Source organism: Balaenoptera musculus, chromosome 15 (genome assembly GCF_009873245.2).
Source record: "Balaenoptera musculus isolate JJ_BM4_2016_0621 chromosome 15, mBalMus1.pri.v3, whole genome shotgun sequence".
Lineage (NCBI taxonomy): Eukaryota > Metazoa > Chordata > Mammalia > Artiodactyla > Balaenopteridae > Balaenoptera > Balaenoptera musculus.
The window spans coordinates 3,502,877-3,524,983 of NC_045799.1; the positions used below are offsets into that span (position 1 = coordinate 3,502,877).

Consider the following 22,107-nt stretch of genomic DNA (forward strand, 5'->3'; position numbering starts at 1 on the left):
GGCTGGGTGCTCCCCACTCCGGTGTGGTCAGGAAGGAGAGATGGCTACAAGCCAGGTCTCAGCTCCAGCCTGGCCTTGCACTGACCTTGAGTCTGCGTTTTTAACTACGTCGAGGGTGACGTGTGTGCCCCGTAGGGGCTGGGCGGTGAGTGGGCTACGGGTGGGACCTGGAGCTGCCTCCCCGCCACCCGCCCCAGCCAGGGACCTGGAAGGGCCGGTGGAGAGAGGGGACCCGCAGGAGGTTGAACAGCTCCTGGCCGTCAGAGGCCACAGAGCACAGCCTGCCCCTCCCAACATCGGCAAGAGAAAGCGCGGTGACGGTGACGCCAGGCCCCCTCTCCCTGGTGCTCACCGGACGTCGTCTGCTTCAATTTTTCATTTTTCTTTTTCCTCCATTTCCAGGGTTTGAAGATTCTGCCCAGGGTGGCCAGTTTGCTGTTTCTCCTCACGGGGGGAGTTCGAATCCCTGAGACCAGATATTCGGAGCGCACTGGGGGGGTTTGGTCCATCTCATCTGGAAGGCGAAAACCCAGCGAGGGGGTCAGTGATGACCAAGCCCACACGACACCCTGGGGGGCCCGAGGTGACTCCCCTCCTCCCTGGGGCCACCAGTGATCCTCCAAAGCCTGGGGCTCAAGAGGGTGGGCCAGGCGATGGAGACTCTCTGGGGCTTGTTCCATCATGTACCAGCCCACGTTCAGTTGGGTTAATTCACCTCATGCTGCCTGTGAGAAGGGGCAGAGTGTATCCAGAACCAAGAAGCCCTAGAGAGACCCAAAGATGCAGGAAGAGCAGGGCTGGAGTGAGCGAGGACCAGGCCAGGGGAGGCCACCAGCAGTCAGAGGGGCCAGGACCTGGGATGGGCCGGTCATCAAAAGACCCAGCCCAACGCCCCATGGGACGGGCGTCCCAGGGACGGGCAGCCCCAGCTGGCAGTCTCTGGAACAACCCCTGAGGTCTGACTCCCAGAGGGCTGTGCCCGTCAGCAGCCCAAGCCACTCAGCCCCTCTGAGCCTCAGTTTCCACATCTGGAAAATAAAGTTAATCATCATCCCTGATGCCTAGGGTTGAGAGGAAAATTCTGTGTGACCACACGGTGGCCATGAAGTCTGGAAACACAGGTAAACACACATAATACACAGTTTATTGATAGCATGTTACAAGCCATGTGAAGTAATATTATCTATGTTTTGAAACTGTCTACCCACTCTGATTAACATGCCGTGCCAGCACGGGTGACTTTCAGTAGAAATTTTCATTATAATTTATATTGTATAAGTAATACAATAATTACTATGGAGCAAAAGTTAGTCACTACTTGTTCTGGGCCGAGTGCTATCATATTTTACCCCCACAGTAAATCTATGAGGTGGAGACTGTTATTAGACCCATTTTACCAATGGGTACACTGAGGCTCGGAGCCACAAGCCATTCTGTCAGCTGTCAGAGCGAGGGGATGCTGGCCTCGGGCAGCCTGACTCCAGAGGCCCCTCTCGTACCTCTAAGCTGCTTCTAGGGTGACGATATAACTTTATCACCCAAAGCAGGACACACATGGATGGAACACAACAGGAGGCGTAAACCAAGACCGTCCCAGCCAACCACTCTCTCCAGCTGTTTTTTTTCCGTGCAGCATGCAGGATCTTAGTTCCCCAACCAGGGATCGAACCCACGACCCCTGCAGTGGAAGCGCAGAGTCTTAACCACTGGACCGCCAGGGAAGTCCCTGTCTCCAGCTGTTATTTAATTGAGTGTTAAAGTGTACACCGGAGGCTGGGTCCGCAGGGGGTCCACAAAGAAACCTCGTGTGGACAGACAGCCCAGGGGTCTCGTTTGAGGACTTCTCCCTGCAGACTTAGCAAACCAGCCAGGCTCCTAAGCCGATGACATTCTCCACCTTGTGTTCAGCTATAACCCCAGTGCCCGGCGCCTAGTAGGGGCCCAGGAAGTTCGGGTGGGGTAGTAAGTGAGCCAGGGCGGTCTGAGGACCGGTCACGAGCCCCAGCGCCACACTCCAGGCGTGCAGGATGCAGATGGTCCTTCTCCTCAGAGGCAGTTTATTCCATGTTATTATCCTCTCCTTTCCTTCCTCCGCCCACGGATGCCAGATGGGAGTGGAACGGCCAGTGCCATGTGGCCCCAGAAAAGCTGACTGTCCTGGAGGCATTTTTGGCACAAAGGAGAAAGAAATGGTCTGGTCTCCCCAAGCTTCCAGGCTGGTTTGAAGATAAAGACGAAGATCCCCAGAGATGCGCACGTGGATGAGGAAGAACTGTCATCGCTTTATTTATATCTCATCTCACTCCACAAAGGATGGGTGGCCGTTATCAGAAACACACGCCCAACAAGACAAATGAGTGTCCGAGGAAATCCAGAGGAAGGGGAGTCTGGACAGAGCCACCACATCAGGGGTTAGAGACACCACGTGTGGCTCTGAGCTTCCTGGCAGCCAAAGCAAAAAGGAGCAGCACATAGAATAAACTACAAATCAGACCCCGAACCTCACTCCATCTGCCACCTGTATCACTGTGACTTTAGTCCAGGCCACCAGCATCTCTACCCCAGATGCTCACACAAGCCTTCTAATTGGTGTCCCCGTGAACCCCTATAAATGTAAGCCTGATCGTATCGCTTTCCTGCTTACTCCCTGTGGCCTCCCTTCTCATTTAGGACAAAATTGCCAAGGCTGTAAAGGACTCCGAAATCTGCTCCCGAGCCCTGCCCACCTCACCCCTGCCCACTAGCCCCCTGTTCCATTTCATCAGCAGCATTATTGTGCATTAGCATCTATGGCATGTTATGGAAACCAGAATGTCGTAACTGTTTGGATGCAGGTGCCAGAAGCAGGGATCCGGGCTCACACCCTGGCTCTGTCACTCACTACCTGGGGCTGAAGTGCTGACACCACTCTCCTCCTCCCTCCCTGCATTTTCACCTTTGCCCCGGCCTTGCTGGGGGAATGGGGGGACAGGGGACTTCCCAAGTCCTTGCCTGGGGACTCACCATGTGGCTTGCTTGAACCGATGGGAGGTGGGCAGAAGGGACATTGTGGCCCCCTCATCACCTCTTCCCCCTCCACCATCACTATTTTAATACATTGCCTCCCTGCTCCCTCCCCACAGCGGCTGGAGCAGGTACTGTGGTTCCCACCTCACTTCTGACACACTTGGGTCCTCACAGCACAGCCTGGGGCACAGGCAGGGCATGCTGACCCCTGAAGAGACTGCACACCACGCTCCCCTTGAGAATTCATTCACTCACTCATTCATTCATTTATTCAACAAAAACTCATTGACACCAGCCATGTGCCGGAATTGCACCAGGAGAAGAATACACAGAGGCGAACAGAAAGAATCCCTGCCTTTGTGGGGCTTCTAGTGGCCAGCGGGAGACGGACACCGGGAGGGGGGATATTAAGAAACCAAGCCTGCTCGCCCCATAGTTAGTTCCCTGCTGCCTTCCTCTCCTTATCTTTCGCCATCACATTTATCACGTGGTGTGTGCGTATACATCTGCGTGCATACACACAGACACACACACACAGAGACCCACACGTAGATGCACAATTATTTGTTTGCTTGCTGCTCACAGGCACCTCCCTAATTTGAGAGCAGGGTCTGCCTTTGACGGTTGGTTTGCAGCTGAATCCCTGGTGCCCAGAACACATAAGGTAGGAACCCATGTGGTGACGGAGATCCTTCCAGATGTGAGGACGGATGGACAGAACCCAGCACCTGCTCAGGGAGCCGCGGGAGACGCGGGGGCTGCCTGGCAACGGAGGGTTAGAAAAGGCTGCTCTGAGCGGGGTTACTGGAGCAGAAGCCTGGGTGAAAGGGAGCCAGCGGTGTAGATGGGAGCGGGGGCAGGGAAGAGGGTCCCAGGCAGAGGAAGAGCGAGGTCGAGGGCGTGGAGGAAGAACTCAGGGTATGAGGGCCATGGATGCAGCTGGGGAGGCACGCAGGGGCTTGAACCTGATTCAAAATTCAGCGGGAGCGACTGGGTCTCTTCAGCTCAAACGACCTGATTCGTTCATTTACCAAATATCCAATGTGCGCGACCAGGAAGACACCTTAGTCTGAGCGACTCCCCAGGGGCCTGCTGTCACTGGGGGAGCAAAGGTGGGGACAGGCTCCAGAGGTCTGAAGCCTGCACCTCCAGCACCCTCTCCCCCCGCCTGGCCGCAGGCGGTGCAGGCCCAGGGCCAGGCGGGGTGAGGGCTCCTGAGGGCTGTCACTCATAACCCAAGGCCAGCAACTTCAGAAGAGATGCTCAGTCCAGTGAAGGAATCACTTGCAGGCCACCCAAGGGCATGAATGGGTCACCGACGGTGTGCATGGGGGTCCGAGTGAGCAGAGCGGGGGCGGGCCCTCCTGGGTACCGTGTGGCCCACTCACACTGGAGGGTGGGAGTGCATGCGGGCAGGCGTGCGTCTAGCAGAGAGGGTGTGTGCATACGTGCACGCGTGTGCCTGTATGGGTGGGCGTGTGTGCACCTGTGCGTGTGTGTCACACAGAGAGAAGGGAGGCTGGGGGGACCGCCACCACCCTCTATCCCCAGCCCGCGATTTCGCTCAGTGTCCCTGGAGTTGCCCGGGAACCTCCTTCCCACATCAGGGAGGATTCCCAGATTCAACACGTTAGCAGACCCCTGCAGCCTCTGAATAGCACGCCGTGCTAAGTTCCAGGGGCACCTCTGCCACCTGTGAAGCATTAGCAGTTAATTAACGACAAATGTTTTCCCACATCTGCTGGGAAAGTACAACACGCAGCTGAGGAGGCCGCCCAGGCTCCCAAACGACGGACGGGCCAGGCGCCCCGCCCTGGGGCTGAAGGTGCCGGCTCCAGCCCCCCCGTCTCTGGTCCCTTCGACAACTCCAGCGCTCTCCCGGTCCCCTCTGAGGTTAACGGCAGTCAGGGCCCTTGCCCCCCAGGACCCACTGCCACCACCCCATCAACGGATCGCACAAACCTACAAGTCAGGCACTTCTAGAACAAGGCAGTGAAGGGCACCAATGCCATGGCTGAGGTCACTGAGCTTATGGACTAACTTCCATGCCTGGCTCAGGGCCAACTCCTTTATTCCTAATATTCCCTTCCATCCTAGCTCTTATCACTCTCAGATATCATCCTGGGATCTGTTATTTATTGTTACCATCTATCTTTCCCACTGGAACAAACGTAAGCTTTATGAGAACGGGAACTGTGGCCATCTTGCTCGCCGTGGGTCCCTGGCATCTTTACTGGCGCCTGGCACCCAGGAAGTGCTCTAATAAACACCTGCTTGACCTGTGAATCTGGGATGCAGAGCTGCCAGTGCCCGAGCCAGGATGTGGTCCCCGTCCATCTGACTCCACAGTCCTTGCCTTAGGGATGTCTGGCATTTCTGCTTCGTCATCTTCTATCCCCTGACCTGGCCCTGTCTCCTTCCACTTCATCAGGTCACCTTCCCCAAAACACAGTGGAAGGGAAGCCCCGCTCCCCGATTACCTGGTGCCACATGCTGAGCCGCTGGCCTCCTAGGGAAGACAGGCACCATCCGTATCAGACAGTATTGGAACGGGACCTTTTGCTTGTTTGTTTCATTCATTCATTCACAAATCCATTCATCAAGCATCCGCTGAGGCCTGCTGTGTGCCAGGGCTGCTCTCAGTTTGAGACAGAGCAGTAAACACAAACTGACATGCTGTCTTGCTCTGCATGAAGCTCGCCTACTTACAGACAGTGAGACGACTTCAGAATGTGATACGAGCTATGGAAGTGGGGATGTGGGTCAACAGAGCGTGGCCTCTATTTCTTCCGTGAGTCCTTCCCTGCCCCCAAAGAATCCATCTGGCAATACGGAGTGACCAGCTTCTTTAAACAAAGCACCGTGCCAGGTATGAGGTAGAATAGAGAGGTGCTGGACACCCCCCTGCCCTAGTGGGCTCACTGACCACGGAGAAGATCAAGGTGCACAGAATCACCAGGAAGAACCAGGATGGAGGATTACAGCTGCAGGGGAAGTAACTCTTCTTGCCTGGAGTGGGCAAACTCTGAGAAGGCTACTGCGGGTGGGGGTGATACTGGAGATGGGCCTTGGAGGTTGACTAGGAATTGAATAAAAGGTGCAAACCCATAAAAGCATGATCGTACATGGTGTTTGGAAGATAACGGTAACGCAGCGAAGCAAGATCTGACACCGCCAGTCAGAGGTTCAGAGCCCCGTAAAATCTCCATGTATAAAACTGGGATCCACAGAGAGATACCAGCTTTCTGTGGTGCCAGCTAATGACCAACACACACACACACACACACATACACAGAAACAAAATTATCATCATTATTGTCACCACCGACTATCAGTAATAGGAAAAGATCATCTCAAAGTAAGAAAGGAATCTCTATTATTGATATATCAATAAATATATTGATAAATGAAAAAATAGCAAGGCTGTGTTGTCCTCAGTGTTCCTAATTTGCTGGCATGGGTCTGTGTACTTGAACCTGAGAACCCTTAGGCTGGAGCTCTCTGGGTTTCTGGATCGAGGGGATGGACAGCAGTCTCGTGACCAGCCAAGAAGAGCTGTTATGCGGCCGTGATAGGAGCCGTGAGGGCAGGGAAGCACTGAGGGATCTGGTACAAGATCAGCCCTGTGGAAAGGCTGCAGAGAATGTCAGTGTGGGCGGCAGCTTCATGGAACAAAGCAGAAGGCCAGGAGGCCCCCTGAGAAGGGACAGGCAGGGCGAGAGCAGTGGGACAGCAGAGAAGGGAGAGAGGGATCCAGAGATGTCGCTGAGGCAGAGTCCTCACCAGAGCTGGGTGAGAAACCAGTGTGGGCCAGGAACACATACAGAAGAACCAAGGAAACCAAGGTCTGTTCTGTCATCACTGTCACCAGCAACAGCAGCATCTGTTGGACACTTACTGTGTGACAATCTGTGTCCTGAGCACCTGACACGAATCAGCTCATTCCATTCCCATCAAGACCCAAGAAGGCAGGTCGTTATCTTCATTACTCTCATTATGATGAGGAAAATGGAAGCAGAGGTGTGAAACAGTTTTCCCAGGTCACGCAGCTAAAGTGACACAGTGGGCTTGGAAATCAGGACATCTGCTCCAAAAGCCCTTGTCCTGACCCCGATGTTAGACTACTTGGAGCAGATCATAACAGCGCTGTTATCTGGGATACGGGGTGAAGGGGGAGAGAAGATCGTTAAAGCCATGTATACTAAAATCACTGCATTTAGGGTCAAAAGACCAATGGCTTGTGTCCAGGCTGCAAGAGATGTGGCCTGACGGCCGCTGTCCTCTAAGAAAGTGCTGGGTGTTTTAACAGACCCACCACCTTGATGGGTCCGAACCTCCAAAACCAAATTTACAAAATGGATTTGAAGTCTCCCAGATGTAAAAGTATTCTTGGTTCGACCCTCTCCACTTCTATTGGAAAATTCTGGAGAAATGACTGAAGCACAGGATAGGTGGGGAGCACTGATCAATATGCAGAACTAGGGCCACACGTGAACAGCTTCCAGGAAGGGGTGTGGCAGGGGAGGCAGGGCTTAGCACGACGGGCGAATTTATTTAAAGGGGGAAAGAATTCCTAAAGGTCTGCGGCTCTATTCCCAGCAACTCTGCAGAGTTTGCCCTACAGCTCTGCGAGCGTACGCATCAGAACCTGTGAACGCCAACAGCCCCCTGGGATGGAAAAACTGCTGCTTTTCCAGTTTGGAGGAAACAGAGACCCCACAGCGGGCTCTTCCTCCTTCTCAGGTGCCCAGGACAGTGCCGGGGACAGGAGTGAATGAAGGAAGGAATGAAAGAGATTGATCCTGTGATACAAAAACTGAAAATGAATCAAAGCGCGGGTCAATGGTAATTAACAAAGAACTGAGCCACCTCTGTGCCCCCTGCCAGCGGGGGATAACTGTAATTCCTAAGCAACTTCCCGGCCCCATGCTGCCCTGTCATTTCTCCCAGCCACCCCCTAAGCAGACAGCATCTCCTTTCTCTCCCTTCCCCATTAGTGGAGGTGCTAAGGAACATACAGAAGGAAATTCAAGAGCCTGGCTGAGCTTCAGAGTGAAGAACGGCCCCTGGAATACTGTGAATCAAACAGTAGGAGTATGTGCTCATAGGAGAACATACCTTTGAATGCTCGCAGGGAGGCCACCAAATTCTTTTGGATGTTCAATCCAAACAAAACAACCCCCGGAGGCGGGGATTACATTTTCAGCTCCATTTTACATTTAGGAAGTGGGGGCTATGGGGGGCCCACGTGGAAAGTCATACAGCTGGGAAGTGGTAGGTCTGGCATTGGAGCCCAAGTTCTCCGACCTAAAGTTCCCCATCTGGGCATGACACCAGTGTTTCCCAAAGCATGTCCCATGGAACCCTAGCATGGGCGATGCTTTGTGAATGAAGACACTTGGGAAAACACTACCTACACTAAAAGCCTTCCCTGAAGAGCACCGCCATATATTATCACAGTAAAGATTTTGATAAGTCCTGCAGTAAGCAATCCCGCTCAGCCGCTTGGCCAGCTTTTCCTAAACAGATGGGTCAGCCAATCCGCATTTACATCTTGCTGCCCAGACAGCAATAACCACACAAAAGCTGTCAAATGGAGTTTGAGCAATAAACCTGAGATTAAGCACTTTGAATGTAGTCCTGCTAAGTAGTGCTAATGACAATTTATTTTTGGAATTTAACACTCTTTTCCCCAATATCTGTATTCCAAGGGTAACAGGATTCTCTAAGATCTTAGCAGAGGTTGAGTCTCAAAATTTCCCAAGTCTCTAAGCCTCTTCCAGCTGTCTAAGGTCTCCTACGCAGAAATGATGCTGAAATTAACTCTAGATAAATGGGCATCATTCATGCCTCTGACACCAGTGGAAAAATCAAGACATTATTAAAGTGGCTTCTTTTTTCCCTCATATGTATCGTGGAAAAAACAGCACATCTAACTAGAAAGCCCATCTGTTTAGTATCAACCCCATAATTCTGCCAATGGTGGCGGGTGTCTGCCAGACATATGGCCAATTCTCCAAGTGAAATCAGCTCAAATCTGTAAATCAAGTGGATCCAAAAAGGCTGCACAGAGCTTAGAACCAGGAGTTGAAACATGAAGATGACAGGGTCAGGGAAGGAAAAAGGAAGGATCTGGAAAACCGGCTTTGTTGTCATTGGGTTTAGTAGGATGCTCTGTATCTGCACACAAGCAAACGCTCATAAAAATTATTTTGCAAGAAGCCCAAAGACTTTGCAAAGACTAAAAGCTGGTTTTAGAGGCATCCTCTTAAAGATCCTATTTTACAGAGTGGAGACAAAGGAGTGTTTCAGAGAGAAGACATAAACAGTAAAATAATGCATCAGGAGAGTTTAGCATCACAGTATAAATTTAGACAAATAACATCGCCCAACATCTTCAAAGCCCAAGTTCCAACTCTGACTTTCCAAACCTCAAGTGTAAGATGAGATTCTTAAATAATGTCAGTCAACGCTTAAGGACATACAAATGTTAATTTTAAAATATGCATACTTTAGCATTTTTCACAGGAACTAAACACGTTTTAAATGCTGGGAAGATTCTGAGCCAACAGATTTGTATTTAGAAAATGTGTCCCAGACTCATTTTGCTTAGGTCAAGGATGGGCAAGTATTTTCTGTAAAGGGCCAGATAGTAAATATCTTAGACTTCAACAGTAAGTAACTTGGGCTTTGAGGGCCAGACAACTTCTGTTACAATTCCCCAACTCTGCTGCTGTAGCATGAAAATAGCAGTAGATGATATGTAAAGCAATGGGCGTGGCTATATTTAAATAAAACTTTATTTGCAAAAACCAGTGGCAGGAGGATTTGGCCCATGGTCTGTCGCTTGCCAACTCCTGCCTTAAATGGTCCCTTTGGAAATGTCTTCAGGGAAAAAGCACTACTGGACACCCCAAGAAGAAAAAGGGAGAAAAGGAACATTTTCTGATCCTGAGCCTTTACTGTCCTGCCCACTTCTAACCCCTGGGCTCCAGGCCAGCAGCACTCTGCCCCCCCAATTCTGCAGCCTCCTCCCTGGTTTCCAGGCATCCTCTAATCCTGCTCCCCTAAGCAAACAGGGCCTGCATCGCTGCCCTGCTTAATGTCATAGTGGCGTCTAGAATGAAATATAAAACCTCAACTGTGGCCCCAGAGTCCTGGTCTCTGCTTATCTCACACCACGCCAAGCCCCTGCCCCACTATGAGCTAGTTCTGTCTGTCTCTTCCTGCTCCTCCCACCACAGGGCTGCCTCCCAGGCCAATCCCTCTAGAGGCAACACTTTTCCCTGATGAACTCTTACTCATTCCTCACGGCCCCATCCTCTATACTCACCTGTTAGGTTTCCTGTTAGTTTTTCTGCCATAGTCTTCAATAGAATTTATAATTAGCTACTGATTTCATGTTCATTAGTTTAATGTCCATCTTGGCTGTTTGACTATGAGAGCAAGTTACTGAGCCCAAGCTTGTACTGCTGGCCACACGACAGCCCAGTAAATCGAGAGATGAGTTGTTGGGGCCAGGAAGAGCAACTTTATTTGGAAAGCTGGCAGACCAAGAAGATGGTGGACTCATGTGCCAAAGAACCCTCTTGCCTGAGTTAGAATTCAGGCTTCTTTTATACTGAAAGGGGATGGAGTAAAGTCAAACATTTCCTGGTTCCCATCAGCCTCTGGAGCAGATGTGTTACTTTCTTCCTTCCTGCAGTCATTCACAGGTGGGCCTGGTCAGGAGTTTCCCGTGAGCAAAAGGTATTTTAGCCTAATGCTCATTACCTGAGAGGAGGGTTTCCAGAGACGGGCCATTATGCATAATTTTAAGCTTATAGGCAACATCCCTTTAGTGATGAACTTGTAAGAGACCACGAAAGGTCCTTCCCTGTTACAAGCAGAGACCAAGTGTGTCCTGTATAACTGCCTCCCTAACCCCCAAACAGCCCAGGGGCACGCAGCAAGGGTTCAGCAGGTATTTGAGGGGAGCTACAGATTCTTCTACGATCAAGTTCACAGCCCCTGCCCGGGGGGGAGCTGGTTCAGGCACATCTGAAGGTTATAATCCTACCAGAACAAGGCAGAGTTCTCAGGATTTACCAAGGTGGGTTCCCTCATGAGTCTGATGAGCTTTCCTGCCAGACTCTGTTTTCGCCTGGCTTGGCCTCCTTCTGGCACCTCACTGGTTGGGCTGCGGCTGCTCACCGAGAACTCTCCCCCAAAAGCCAAGGATGTGATGCTTGAACACCTGCAAGCGTCCGCACATCTGCTGTCACCGGGGCTCTTGCTTCTCCAAAGGCCCCTGTTCTGGCCCTGGCGCCTCTGGTGACTGTCACGGAAGCGACAGAACAAGGTGGAGACGGCAGACAAGCCAGCAACCGAACGGCACACTCTTCCTGGGGACAAGCAACAGCCAGTGACGGGCCAGTCCTGGGAACCTGCTCCTGCAGGTGACACCTGTCTGCTCAGACGTCCCTAAGGACCTCCCGCTGCCGCCGGACAACAGCCCCCTCTGGTGCCCCCAGCGAGGGCCAGCCCAAGCGGCGCCGGTCCCGGCCACCATCCTGGGCCGCCAGGGAGCCGCTCCGGGTGCAGAGTGCAGCCAGCTCTGCCCACTCCCCGCTGCACCCACGGTCCACACTTTCCTGAGCGCCTACTCTGTGCCTGAGACCTGGCCCCTGCCCGCCCAGTCCCAGGGTCTGGGGGTGGAAGATGGTGACAGTCGTGTGAATGGGCAATTAGGACAGTGCGACTTTACCACTCCTCCCTCCCCTGCCACCCACCCGGGTCCTGGTCACCCTCATTGCTCCCAGGTTCCTGCAACGTCCTCCCCTGGGTCATGTCACACCATGTCCCCTGACCCCCACCTTTCCCCGCCTAAACCCCGCCGGTGGCTTCCAGTTGCACCTGGAATAAAATCCCACGTGGTTCCTCACGCCCCGTGACCACTGCCCTCACCAGCAGCCCCGACCCTGGGGGTCCTCAGCTTCCCCACCCTCCTTCCACCTCCAGACCCCTGCACTTGGCGGCCCCTGGAGGCTCCCTCTCCCTTCCGCCTTTGCAAAGCAGCCTCCCTGTCGTCTCTGGGGTCTTGGTACCACGGTCTCCTCCATGGGAGGTGCACTGAGCCACAGTGAGACCCGGCATGGGCCCAGCACACCTCACGCCTTCAGGGCACGCGCCCCTCCCTGAGGTGAGCTGATCTCACGGCCTCTGCCCGCTGGAGAGATGCAGGCCCAGCCACAGCGGGTTCCTGGGAGATACTCTGGAAGGAAACAGTGAACGAACTGATGATGGACAAGGCACTGTGACGGAGACTGAGACAGGATTCTGTGGGCAGAAAAAGGACTGGTCCCCAGACTCAGGTAAGACTTCCTGGGAAAGTGAGGACACCTGTGGTGAGCTCTGAAGCGACAGGAAGAGTTAAGTGAGCTCTAATAAACACTAAAAAAAGAAAAGATAATATTCCATTGTTTGAACGTATCACATTTTGTTTCTCCATTCATCCCCTGATGGCCATTTGGGTGGTTTCCGCCTTTTGGTGGTTGTGAATAGTGATGCTATGAATATTCACATACAAGTTTTTGTTTGAACACCTGTTTTCAATTCTTCCAGGTATATACCTAGGAGTGGAATCGCTGGGTCCTGTGGTAGCTCTGTTTCACTTTTTTTTTTTTTAAGATTTATTTTTATTATTTATTTATTTTATTTATTTATTTTTGGCTCGTCAGGTCTTAGTTGTGGCGCGCGGGATATTTTGTTGTGGCGTGCGGGCTCTTCATTGCAGTGTGCGGGATTCTCTCTAGTTGTGGCGGGCGGGTTTTCTCTTCTTTAGTTGTGGCGCGTGGGCTCCAGGACATGTGGGCTCTGTAGTTTGCGGCACACAGGCTCTAGTTGAGGCATGCAAGTTCAGCAGTTGTGGCACGAGGGCTTAATTGCCCCGTGGCATCTTAGTTCCCTGACCATCGATCGAACCCGCGTCCCCTGCATTGTAAGGTGGATTCTTTACCACTGGACCACCAGGGAAATCCCTCACTTTTTTTTTTAATTGAAGTATAGTTGATTTACAGTGTTGTGTTAGTTTCAGGTATATAGCAAAGTGATTCAGGTTTATATATATATCCTTTATAGGTTATTACAAGATTTTTTTTTTAAAGATTTATTTTTTTATTGATTGATTGATTACTATGTTGGGTCTTCGTTTCTGTGCTAGGGCTTCCTGTAGTTGCGGCAAGCAGGGGCTACTCTTCATCGCGGTGCGCGGGCCTCTCACTATCGCGGCCTCTCTTGTTGCGGAGCACAGGCTCCAGACGCGCAGGCTCAGTAGTTGTGGCTCACGGGCCTAGTTGCTCTGTGGCATGTGGGATCCTCCCAGACCAGGGCGCGAACCCGTGTCCCTTGCATTGGCAGGCAGATTCTCAACCACTGAGCCACCAGGGAAGCCCAAGATTTTAAATATAGTTCCCTATGCTATACAGTAGGTCCTTGTTGTTTATCTAGTTTATATATATTGTATATAGTAGTGTGTATCTGTTAATCCCAAACTCCTAATTTATCCCTCTGCCTGCCCCACTTTCCCCTTTGGTATAAGTTTCAGTTTTGGAGGAAATGCCAGTCTATCCTCCAGGCTGGCTGCACCACTTTACATCCCCAGTAGGAATGAAGCGCTGACACACGCTACAGCGTGAATGAACACAGGAAACACGAGGCCAGTCACAAAAGACCACATACCATCTGCGTCCATTGACATGAAACTCCCAGAATAGGTAAATCCACAGGGACACAATGTAAATTAGTGGTTGTCAGGGCTCGGGGGAGAGGGGAATGGGCAGTGACTGCTAAATGGGTCTAGAGTTTCTGTTCAGCGCTGAAAAGTTCTAGAATTAAAGAATGGGGATGGTTGCACAACAATGTGAATTGTACCTTTTAAAATGGTTAAAATGTTAAATGTTATGTTATGGGTCTTTTAGCTCAATTAAAAACCAAAAAGCCTGTCCCAACCCAGTGGAGCTCGCTGACATGTCCTGGAGCCGGAGACAGACCTGCAAAGCCCACCCAGAAGAGCAGTGGTTTCTGGGTGAAATGAGAAGCAAAGGGTCGTATGGCTCCCGGCTCGCCTGCATCAGAGTGGGGCCTGGCCGGGTGCTGAGGAAGCCCGGTGTCCGGGGAATAAACGATGCGATTATCCCAGCCCCAGCAGGTCTGCACCGGGCAGAGCAGCCTCCGCGGGTACTCAATGCCAACTCACTTCCAGGCTGCCTCTGGGCCTGGCCTCCTCGTTCACACGTGCCAACTTCACAGAATTAGGACTCTGGGGTCCAGAAGAAAGCTGGTCAGGATGCCAAACGATAACCCACACATACATCAGGCCTGTGATTCATGCCGATTTGAAAGAGCCACAGAAACAAAAAGGCTCATGCAATGTGCAAACTTTGCAATCCCCCTAAATTAAAAAGTCGTTAAGGATCACACATTTCAAAGCGCTCTGGCTGTGGGGATGGTAAACTGGGCTCAGGCCGTCGCCACGTGGAGCCGCCACCTTAGCTGACAATCCAGAACATTCTCCCTGTGTCTGAGCACACGGGAAACGGTACACATCTTGAACTAGCCAGCAGCCCTTAGCCGCCTTAGTTCCTCAAGGCACGGCCAGGACGTTGGCTGGGGACTGACCCAGGACAGGTACTGGCAGGGCTCTCCCTGGGTCCTGGAGTCCTTGCACCAGGGTCGTGGCCCTGCCCGGCTTCCATGTGCTTTTGCTCTAAGCTGCCCCCTCACCCCTCACCCCTCGGGCTCCTGCAGCTGAGTTGCCCTTTGCCCTCATGCACGGAGAGAAGGCGGTAATGGGGGTCCACACGGCCTGGCTGGCCTGAGCCAGTGAGTCACCTGACACAAGTCAAACCCAGTCCCCTGGCCTCCGTGTGGGACAGACACTGAGGAGTGGGATCAGGGTGCAGCCGCCCTCGGCACGGCCCTGCCTGAGACCACCCTCCGCCTGCCCCTCCCCTTCCCGGAGCAGCTGCCCCTCTTCTGTTACCAGTTTCTCCTGGGAGCACTTTTAAGAGTTACTTGCCCTCAAACCCTCATCCCAGGGTCACCCTGCAAAATACCCAAACTAAGACAACCATCTACTCGGGGTGAGGTGCCGGGGTAAAGCCGATGAGCAAAACTAGATGTGGTGCCTGCCCTCGCTGGGCTCACAGACATCAACCATCAAACCAAATGCACAAGTGCACCATGAAAGCCGGGTAACCATTTTGGGGTAGACGGGAGAGAGCTGTATGGGAGCATGTGATGGGGGACTGGACAAATTACCCCAAGGAGGTTCTCCAGATCAGATGAGAAGGATGAGCTGGGCTGAGTAATTTTTATCCAGAAAAAAAAAAAAAAAAGTGCAAAACTACCTGGAAAGAGGCAGCTTGGAATATTCACACTCACACCTTTCTACGAAAATCTTCACTGCCCATGCATCTTGCCCACATTTCCATCAGGAACCATGTGGCCATGAGACAAGTACAGACCAGAAAGGCGGAGTGACTGGCCCAAGATCACACAGCGCTGGTAATGTGAAGAGCGGGCTTCAAATCGTACCAGGCCCCCGAGGGTGCCTTCTCTGGCTGCTTTTCACAAACCTCAGAGAGGCTGTGGACCCCAATCGATCTCAGTCCTTCCCATCGAAATGCCTTTTTAAAGAGTCATTACTCTCAAGATCCCTTTATCAACGTAAAATGTTGAATGGCCCTTGGTCACAATTCCCAGCATAACAAGCAAAGCCCCACGTGGAAGTTTAAATGCACTGTCGAAACGAAGCCCTTGGGGACCCTTCAGGTCTTGGCCTCAGAAATCATTTCCTTCCTCAACCATTAAGTACATGAACGTTCACAGCAGCTTTATTCATATCAGCCTAAAAGTGGGGGGAAAAGTCAACAAAGGATGAACAGATACATAAAATGCAGTGCATCCACACAATGGAATATTATTCAGTCATAAAAAGGAATGAAGCATTGATACGTGCTACAACATGGGTAAACCCTGAGAACATTACGCTACGTGAAATAATCCACTCACAAAAGATCACTTGTTCTATGATTGCATTGAAATGAAACATCTAGGATTGGTAAATCCATAGAGACAGGAAATAGATTAGTGGTTGCCAGGGGCTGGGGGAGGGGGACATGGGGTTAATTAATGGGTATGAGGCTTCTTTGGGAGGGTAATGAAAATGTTCTAAAGCTGGATTGTGGTGATGGCTGCACAACCCTATGAATATACTAAAAGCCATTGAATTGTAAGGTGGGTGACTTGTATGGTATGTGAATTATAGCTCGAAAAAGCTGTTAAAAAAAGAGAAGAACACAAGGTGGTCAGGGCCTGCCCGCATCCTCATTCAGGTCCTTCTCTGAGCTGGTTGAGAACCACAGGGGTCTTTCCCTCCCGCCCTCTCTGGGTGGGAGTCTCTCTGATGTCGGGATGGAACTCAGAACCTGGACTGCCTCCCATAAGCTGTGGTCCTCACCGCATCCAATCAAAGGCTCCGTATCAAAGCAAGCTCACTTTGCAACATCTCGCAAACCCATCTGGGTTCCTCTCCCCAGGGCCACCGCTCAAGTCAATTCACCACCTTCTGTAGTGTAGACAACGGCAGAAGCTCGCGTCCCTGCCCTCACCCCAACTTCCATTCTTGCTGCTCCACAATCTGTTACCCGCACAGAAGCAGAGTGATGGTCAAAAATAAAATCAGGCTCTGCCATCCCCTGCCTAAGCCTCTAGTGGCTTCCCCCGCATTTGGGATCAAACCCAAACTCCTTGAGGCCCCTCTGGCCTCTCCCGGCACCTGCCCCACCTCGCTCCCTGCATTCCAGCCACACTGACTGTGCTCTGTGGTCCTTGAGCATGCCCAGTGTGTTGCTGCCTCAGGGCCTTTGCACACGCTGTCTCCCCTGCCTGGAATGTTTTTCCCCAACATTGCCACATTGCTGACTGTTCATCCCCAAATCCCTCCCCTCCGACCTTCTCTACCCGGCCTTCCTGTACCTTCTGCAGCTCACTTCACCTTGTTTCACTTCCTTTGGGGTACATATTGCTCTCTGACGCTGTCTTGTGTGTTTATCTGCTTTTCCACTGGAACACAAGCTTCCCAAGAGCAGGGACTCTGTCTGTCCACCATTGTTCACCCAGGGCAGTAGGGGCTCAATAACTTTCTCTTGGACGCCAGGTCACCCTCTGCTCAGATCCACTGCCCTGAGGACGGGAGCCCAAGTGGCCCAGAGTGTCCTCCCCGTGGGGTCTGGTGCTGCCTTCCCTCCACCTCATCGCTCATCACTGCAACCAGACTGGCCGCAACTTCGTTCCGCAGGGTCTTTTTTTTTTTTTTTTTTTTTTGCTTCAAGAATTTTACCCATGCTTTCCCTTAGAACACCCTTCTCCTGACCTGGCCAACTCCTACTCTGGGTCACAGCTTAAATTTCACTTCCTTGCAAAAGCCATTCCCAGCTCAGGACTGGGGGCCCTGCTCTGTGCACCCTGAGCTCTCATATCACCACCACTCCCCCCCACCCGATCATCACATCTCACTCACAGCATCCAAATTGCTGGTTTCACTGGAACTCTTGCTGGAATGACGCCATCAAAAGAGACAGGTGTGTCTCGCCCACCACCATCAGTCAGGGCAGAATCTCACACAAAGTCCTCAGTAAGGACCCTTGAAAAAACAGCAGCCGATGTGGGTTTATCCTACAAAGCACGATGCAGCATTGCCACGCCTGGGTTCCACGAGCCAGAACAGACTGGGTGGGGATGCAAGCTCTTATTAACTGTTGAAACTTGGACAAAGTACTTCACCTCTCTGAGCCTCGGTTTCCTGACATCCATGACATAGAGATGACATGAGTACCTACCCCAAAGGGTTGTTGGGAGGATGAAATGAGTTCATGCATGTGAACAGCTTAATACGGTGCCCAGCACACAGCAATGTTTAATACGTCAGCTCCCATCACCACCTTCTTTGTCATCCATTTTTCCAGGCTTTTTGGGTGGCCTTCCTGAATCACAGTCGATACTCAATAAATATCTGTTGGATGAGTGAAGACACCACGGCGATCCTGGGCTAGATCTCACAATTTTCAAGGGAGTCATAAAAAGCACTTTTATCAAGTCTTTCATTTTCAACAGAACGGATATTCCCTTCTAAAGGCAAAACGCCAAAGACGAATGAAAAAAAAGATCAGTGGCTCCTTCTGGAATCTGCAAGGACCGGGTTGGATGCTTTTAGGAGAAGTGGCCATTATAGCAAGAGTCTTGAGATGCTTGGACGAAGCACAATCCTTTTGAAAGATCTGGGGGGAAAATGCACAGCAAACAAAAAGCAGGAAGAACCAGCGCTCTCAGATCAAAGGAAGGTAGAGAACTCTGTGAGGCTCATGTTCCTTGAGGTCCTGAATGAGGAAGATCAGCCCAAAGGCACAAACACAGGGACCGGCGAACGTGGCAGCGTGCTGAGCGGATGCCATCAGCTGTGTGTCGCCCGGGGCTGGGGGCCACCAGAGACAGCATTATTGGACCCTCAAAAGCAAAGGGGACAGGAATTGGGAGACCTAAGAGCCCGTGGCCTCTATCTGTTTCAGTCTCCACGTGCCTGTCCATGTGAACCCCTGGGCTCCTCGTGGGTGGTTTTAACGTTTATTGATATGTAGGGGCACCCAACGTGGCCACTCAACTCTGTGCGGGGCTCGCACAAAGGGATGGTGAGCTTGGTGGCCAGACGCGCTGGCCTCCCGAGGGCAATTTGGTGGTGCTGCCCCTTCTTCATTGGAAGACCTCCACAGCCCGCAACACAAGGTGCCTTTCCTCTGCACCCACGGCCCGCCCCGTGGGAGAGAGCTGGGGCAGCGGGGACACTGAGACGTGCAAGCACAGGGCCCTGCTTTCAAGGAGCTCACAATCCCATCGGACATCTCGGGAGGAGCCTGGGCTCCAGAGCCAGGAGAGGCGGGTGGCTCCACGTCACGCTGCCCCCGTGACCGCAGGCAGGTCACAGACCTCTCCGGGTCTCCCAGGGGTCCTTGACTGCGATATGCGGATATGCGGCGATGCTAATGTCAACATCAGCCACGTCCGTGATGAACCTGCAGGGGAACCCACCGCAAAGACACGTGCTTGGGCGAGCCTGACGAATTCCCCCAAAGCCTGTTTAAAGCCCCCCAACATCGAGGCTCAGCTCAGGTCTGCAGGTCTGATTCCACCATGTCTCTGGGGGGAGGTAGGCTAAAGGGCTAGATTGCTCCATCCTGCAGGCTAAGAGCACAAAATCCAGTCAAAACCCCCAGAATCTGTCGACCTCGAAATCTACTTCAGGAAGAAAAAAAAAAGGCAGGAATTCTCTTTAAGGAAAAACTGCAAATAAGAAAGAGAGTGAATTTCACCCCAGCGTTGCCTGTCAGCACCACAACCCCTGGGGGAGACCCATTATTATATTCATCTGGTGTTACCAAGGACTACGAACTGACTTATTTAAAAAAAAAAAAAAAAACCCTCATGCAACTATACACTTTGCCACATTAAGTTTTCATGAGATCTGATGGGTTCTCATTTAGATAAGGAACGTCCCTGGCGATGAGATTCCTGCCCCTCGGAGAGGCCGAAGGCTTTCAGTGACAGCGGGAGGCCACGTGTAGGGCAACCACAGTGCCTTAACCATTAACAGCTGCTCACAACACACGACGGAGACGCAGGTGAAATATCTTGACATCCTTTTCAAAACGAGAGCCACGCAAAGTAATGCTGTGCATATTCCTCAGGTTTAATTTAACTCGTTGTAGATGAGATTGAGCCATTCGAAACAGCCAAAATTCGGCAGTCACTGACTTGCAAAAATGGCAATTTTGTACAGTTCAGCCTAACAGAAGTTAAAATTAGATCTCATTTTATAACGAAACATACGAAGATGAAATAGGATTAGAAGTGTTTAGGGGAGAGTCTTCCCTACCTCAGCAAGGGGGGGTCATCCCTAAACTGGAGCCTTTCCTTACGCTGTAACTGACTGCCCTTTTCTTCTACTTTCACACACAGGGGAAGATTTCTGCCAAAGGTCCAGGCAAGTGGAAGCAGTGATCCTGGGGCTGGGGTCCCGCGGAAGCTCAGCCGCACACACAGCACCCACATTCCCCTCCCCGATGGGACCAGGTGGAAATGTTGGGCGGTAAGAAGTCCAGGGTCATTCGCAGCCACACGGCGACCGGGAGACCCAGGTGGCCTTCAACACCATTCCATGAGCAGGAGAGAAAATGCAGCCCGCTGACACAGCTGCCCGGTCCCCAGGCCTTGCGGAAGCCGTCTCAAATCTTCCAAGTGACAAGGTGTTTGGAAGAAAGACAGAAAAAGAATTGTTTTGTTCTTGGCCACCTGACTTCTAGGCTGCCCCGGCCACCTAGCTTCTAAGAACACATGGGGACACTGTCCACCCGGGTTTCTTACCACCTGGGACCTTTCCCCAAGCCCTGTAGGAACGTCTGCAAACCTGGATGGTGGAGCTACCCCAGGATATGAAGCCACTGCCAAGGAGGGTAACTCCGTCTACCGCTAAGTTGAAAGACTATGAATCAGACACAGGTAAACGCAGAGAGCTTCTTCAGAGACTCGGGTGCCTTGAATTTTTGCAGTTTTCTTTAGACTTTCAGAAAATGCGATTCTGAAGGAATACTCAAAAAACACACCTGACAACAAAATTCTTTTTGTTCCTCAAGTCATTTTCTTCTCTAAAGATCTCTAACGAGGGGCAGATCGTGTTGACATAATGTTCCTGTCAACGTGGTAAATAGCACAGGCTGGGATGTCGGTCTTCTTGGTGTGCATTCAGCTTCACCACTTAGGGTCTGCAAGACCAAGGGCAACTCACTTCACAGCTCTGAGAGTGGGAGCCCCAGGCCCTAGAACACAAGCTCTAATGCAGCCTCCCTTCGAGGGCTGTTTTATCAATTAAATGAGATGAAGCACTCAGCACAGCGCCATGAATGTAAATTAAAAGTTAGCCAACGTGGTAAGTCCAGGGGGTTGCATCCATGTCAGTAACCCAGTTGGGTTATCACTCTCTAGTTTAGCACTGGGGGGAACTGGGCAAAGGCCACACCATCTCCCTGCATGATTTCTTACACTGCATGTACATCTACAATGATCTCAATAAAAAGTTCAATTAAAAAAGTTAGCCAGCTATTTTCATTATTAAGATCGTTAATCCTGCCAAAAAGGATACACTGAATAAACACTCAAGGGTCCTGTTAACTTTTCATGAAAACAACCAAAAAAATTGTCTCTATGTACCATTAGTGATGGAAACAAAATGAGTGCAGGAATAAAGTAATTTCTCAAAATCATCTTACTGTGACTACTCTATTTAATCTCCATCTTCCTTTATGAGTATAATAAACTTCAATTACACTTCATTGATTCATTCATTCATTCCACTAATAATGAAAGAGCGACCAGTGCTGGGAATGGGGACACATCAGGAGCAAGCTGGATTTGGTCTTAATCTGTACTTGGGTTTCTGCCTACTAATAGCCCTGGGGAACCCTTTAGAAAGGAAGGGAAGGCACATTTATTGAGCACCTACTGTGTGCCTGGCCTTGCACTGGGCACAAGGGCTTCCTTGGCAAGCAGAATGAGTACAGCTTTTGTCCTTAAGAAGCGCCACAATTTGATGAGGACAAGTGACATTAAAACCAAAATAATTACACAATTAAACTGCAAGTTTGCAAACTGCAACCCTAGTAAGTGTGGAGAGGGAAGAGCATAGGGCTCTGAGACTGTGGTCCTGGAGAACCTCATTTAGCCTGGGTGTGTGTATGACCATGTCTTTTGTCCTCTGTCTTCTGATGCTCTGACATCTAGAGCTTTGCTGACCCTAGAGGGACCACGGTGCCCCAGGGAGCCAACTCCCAGAGACAGTATACAACTTGCCCATGACCATGGTTTCAAATACAGACCCACCAACCCAGAGTCACACTCCAGCCCCTGCCCTTACTGGGGTCTCATATTCCGGGCCACTATCCACCTGCCTTAATCCCCCCAGGGCCAGGTACCAGACCAAGAGGGACATCCCCTTCACCCCAGAGCCTGTTA

General features: G+C 51.4%; 1 protein-coding gene across 5 annotated transcripts in view; it reads right to left on the reverse strand.

Annotated features, from left to right (window-relative positions):
- Nucleotides 1-22,107, reverse strand: part of PHACTR3 (phosphatase and actin regulator 3) — a 224,610-nt gene that overhangs the window by 92,331 nt on the left and 110,172 nt on the right. For 4 of the 5 annotated variants that reach the window (XM_036824249.1, XM_036824248.1, XM_036824250.1 and 1 more), the window contains exon 2: nt 353-514. The exons of the other annotated variant lie outside the window; for it this stretch is intronic. In XM_036824249.1, the coding sequence (XP_036680144.1) occupies nt 353-514 (162 nt within the window). The remainder of the gene's footprint in view (nt 1-352; nt 515-22,107) is intronic. 5 annotated transcript variants of the gene reach the window in all.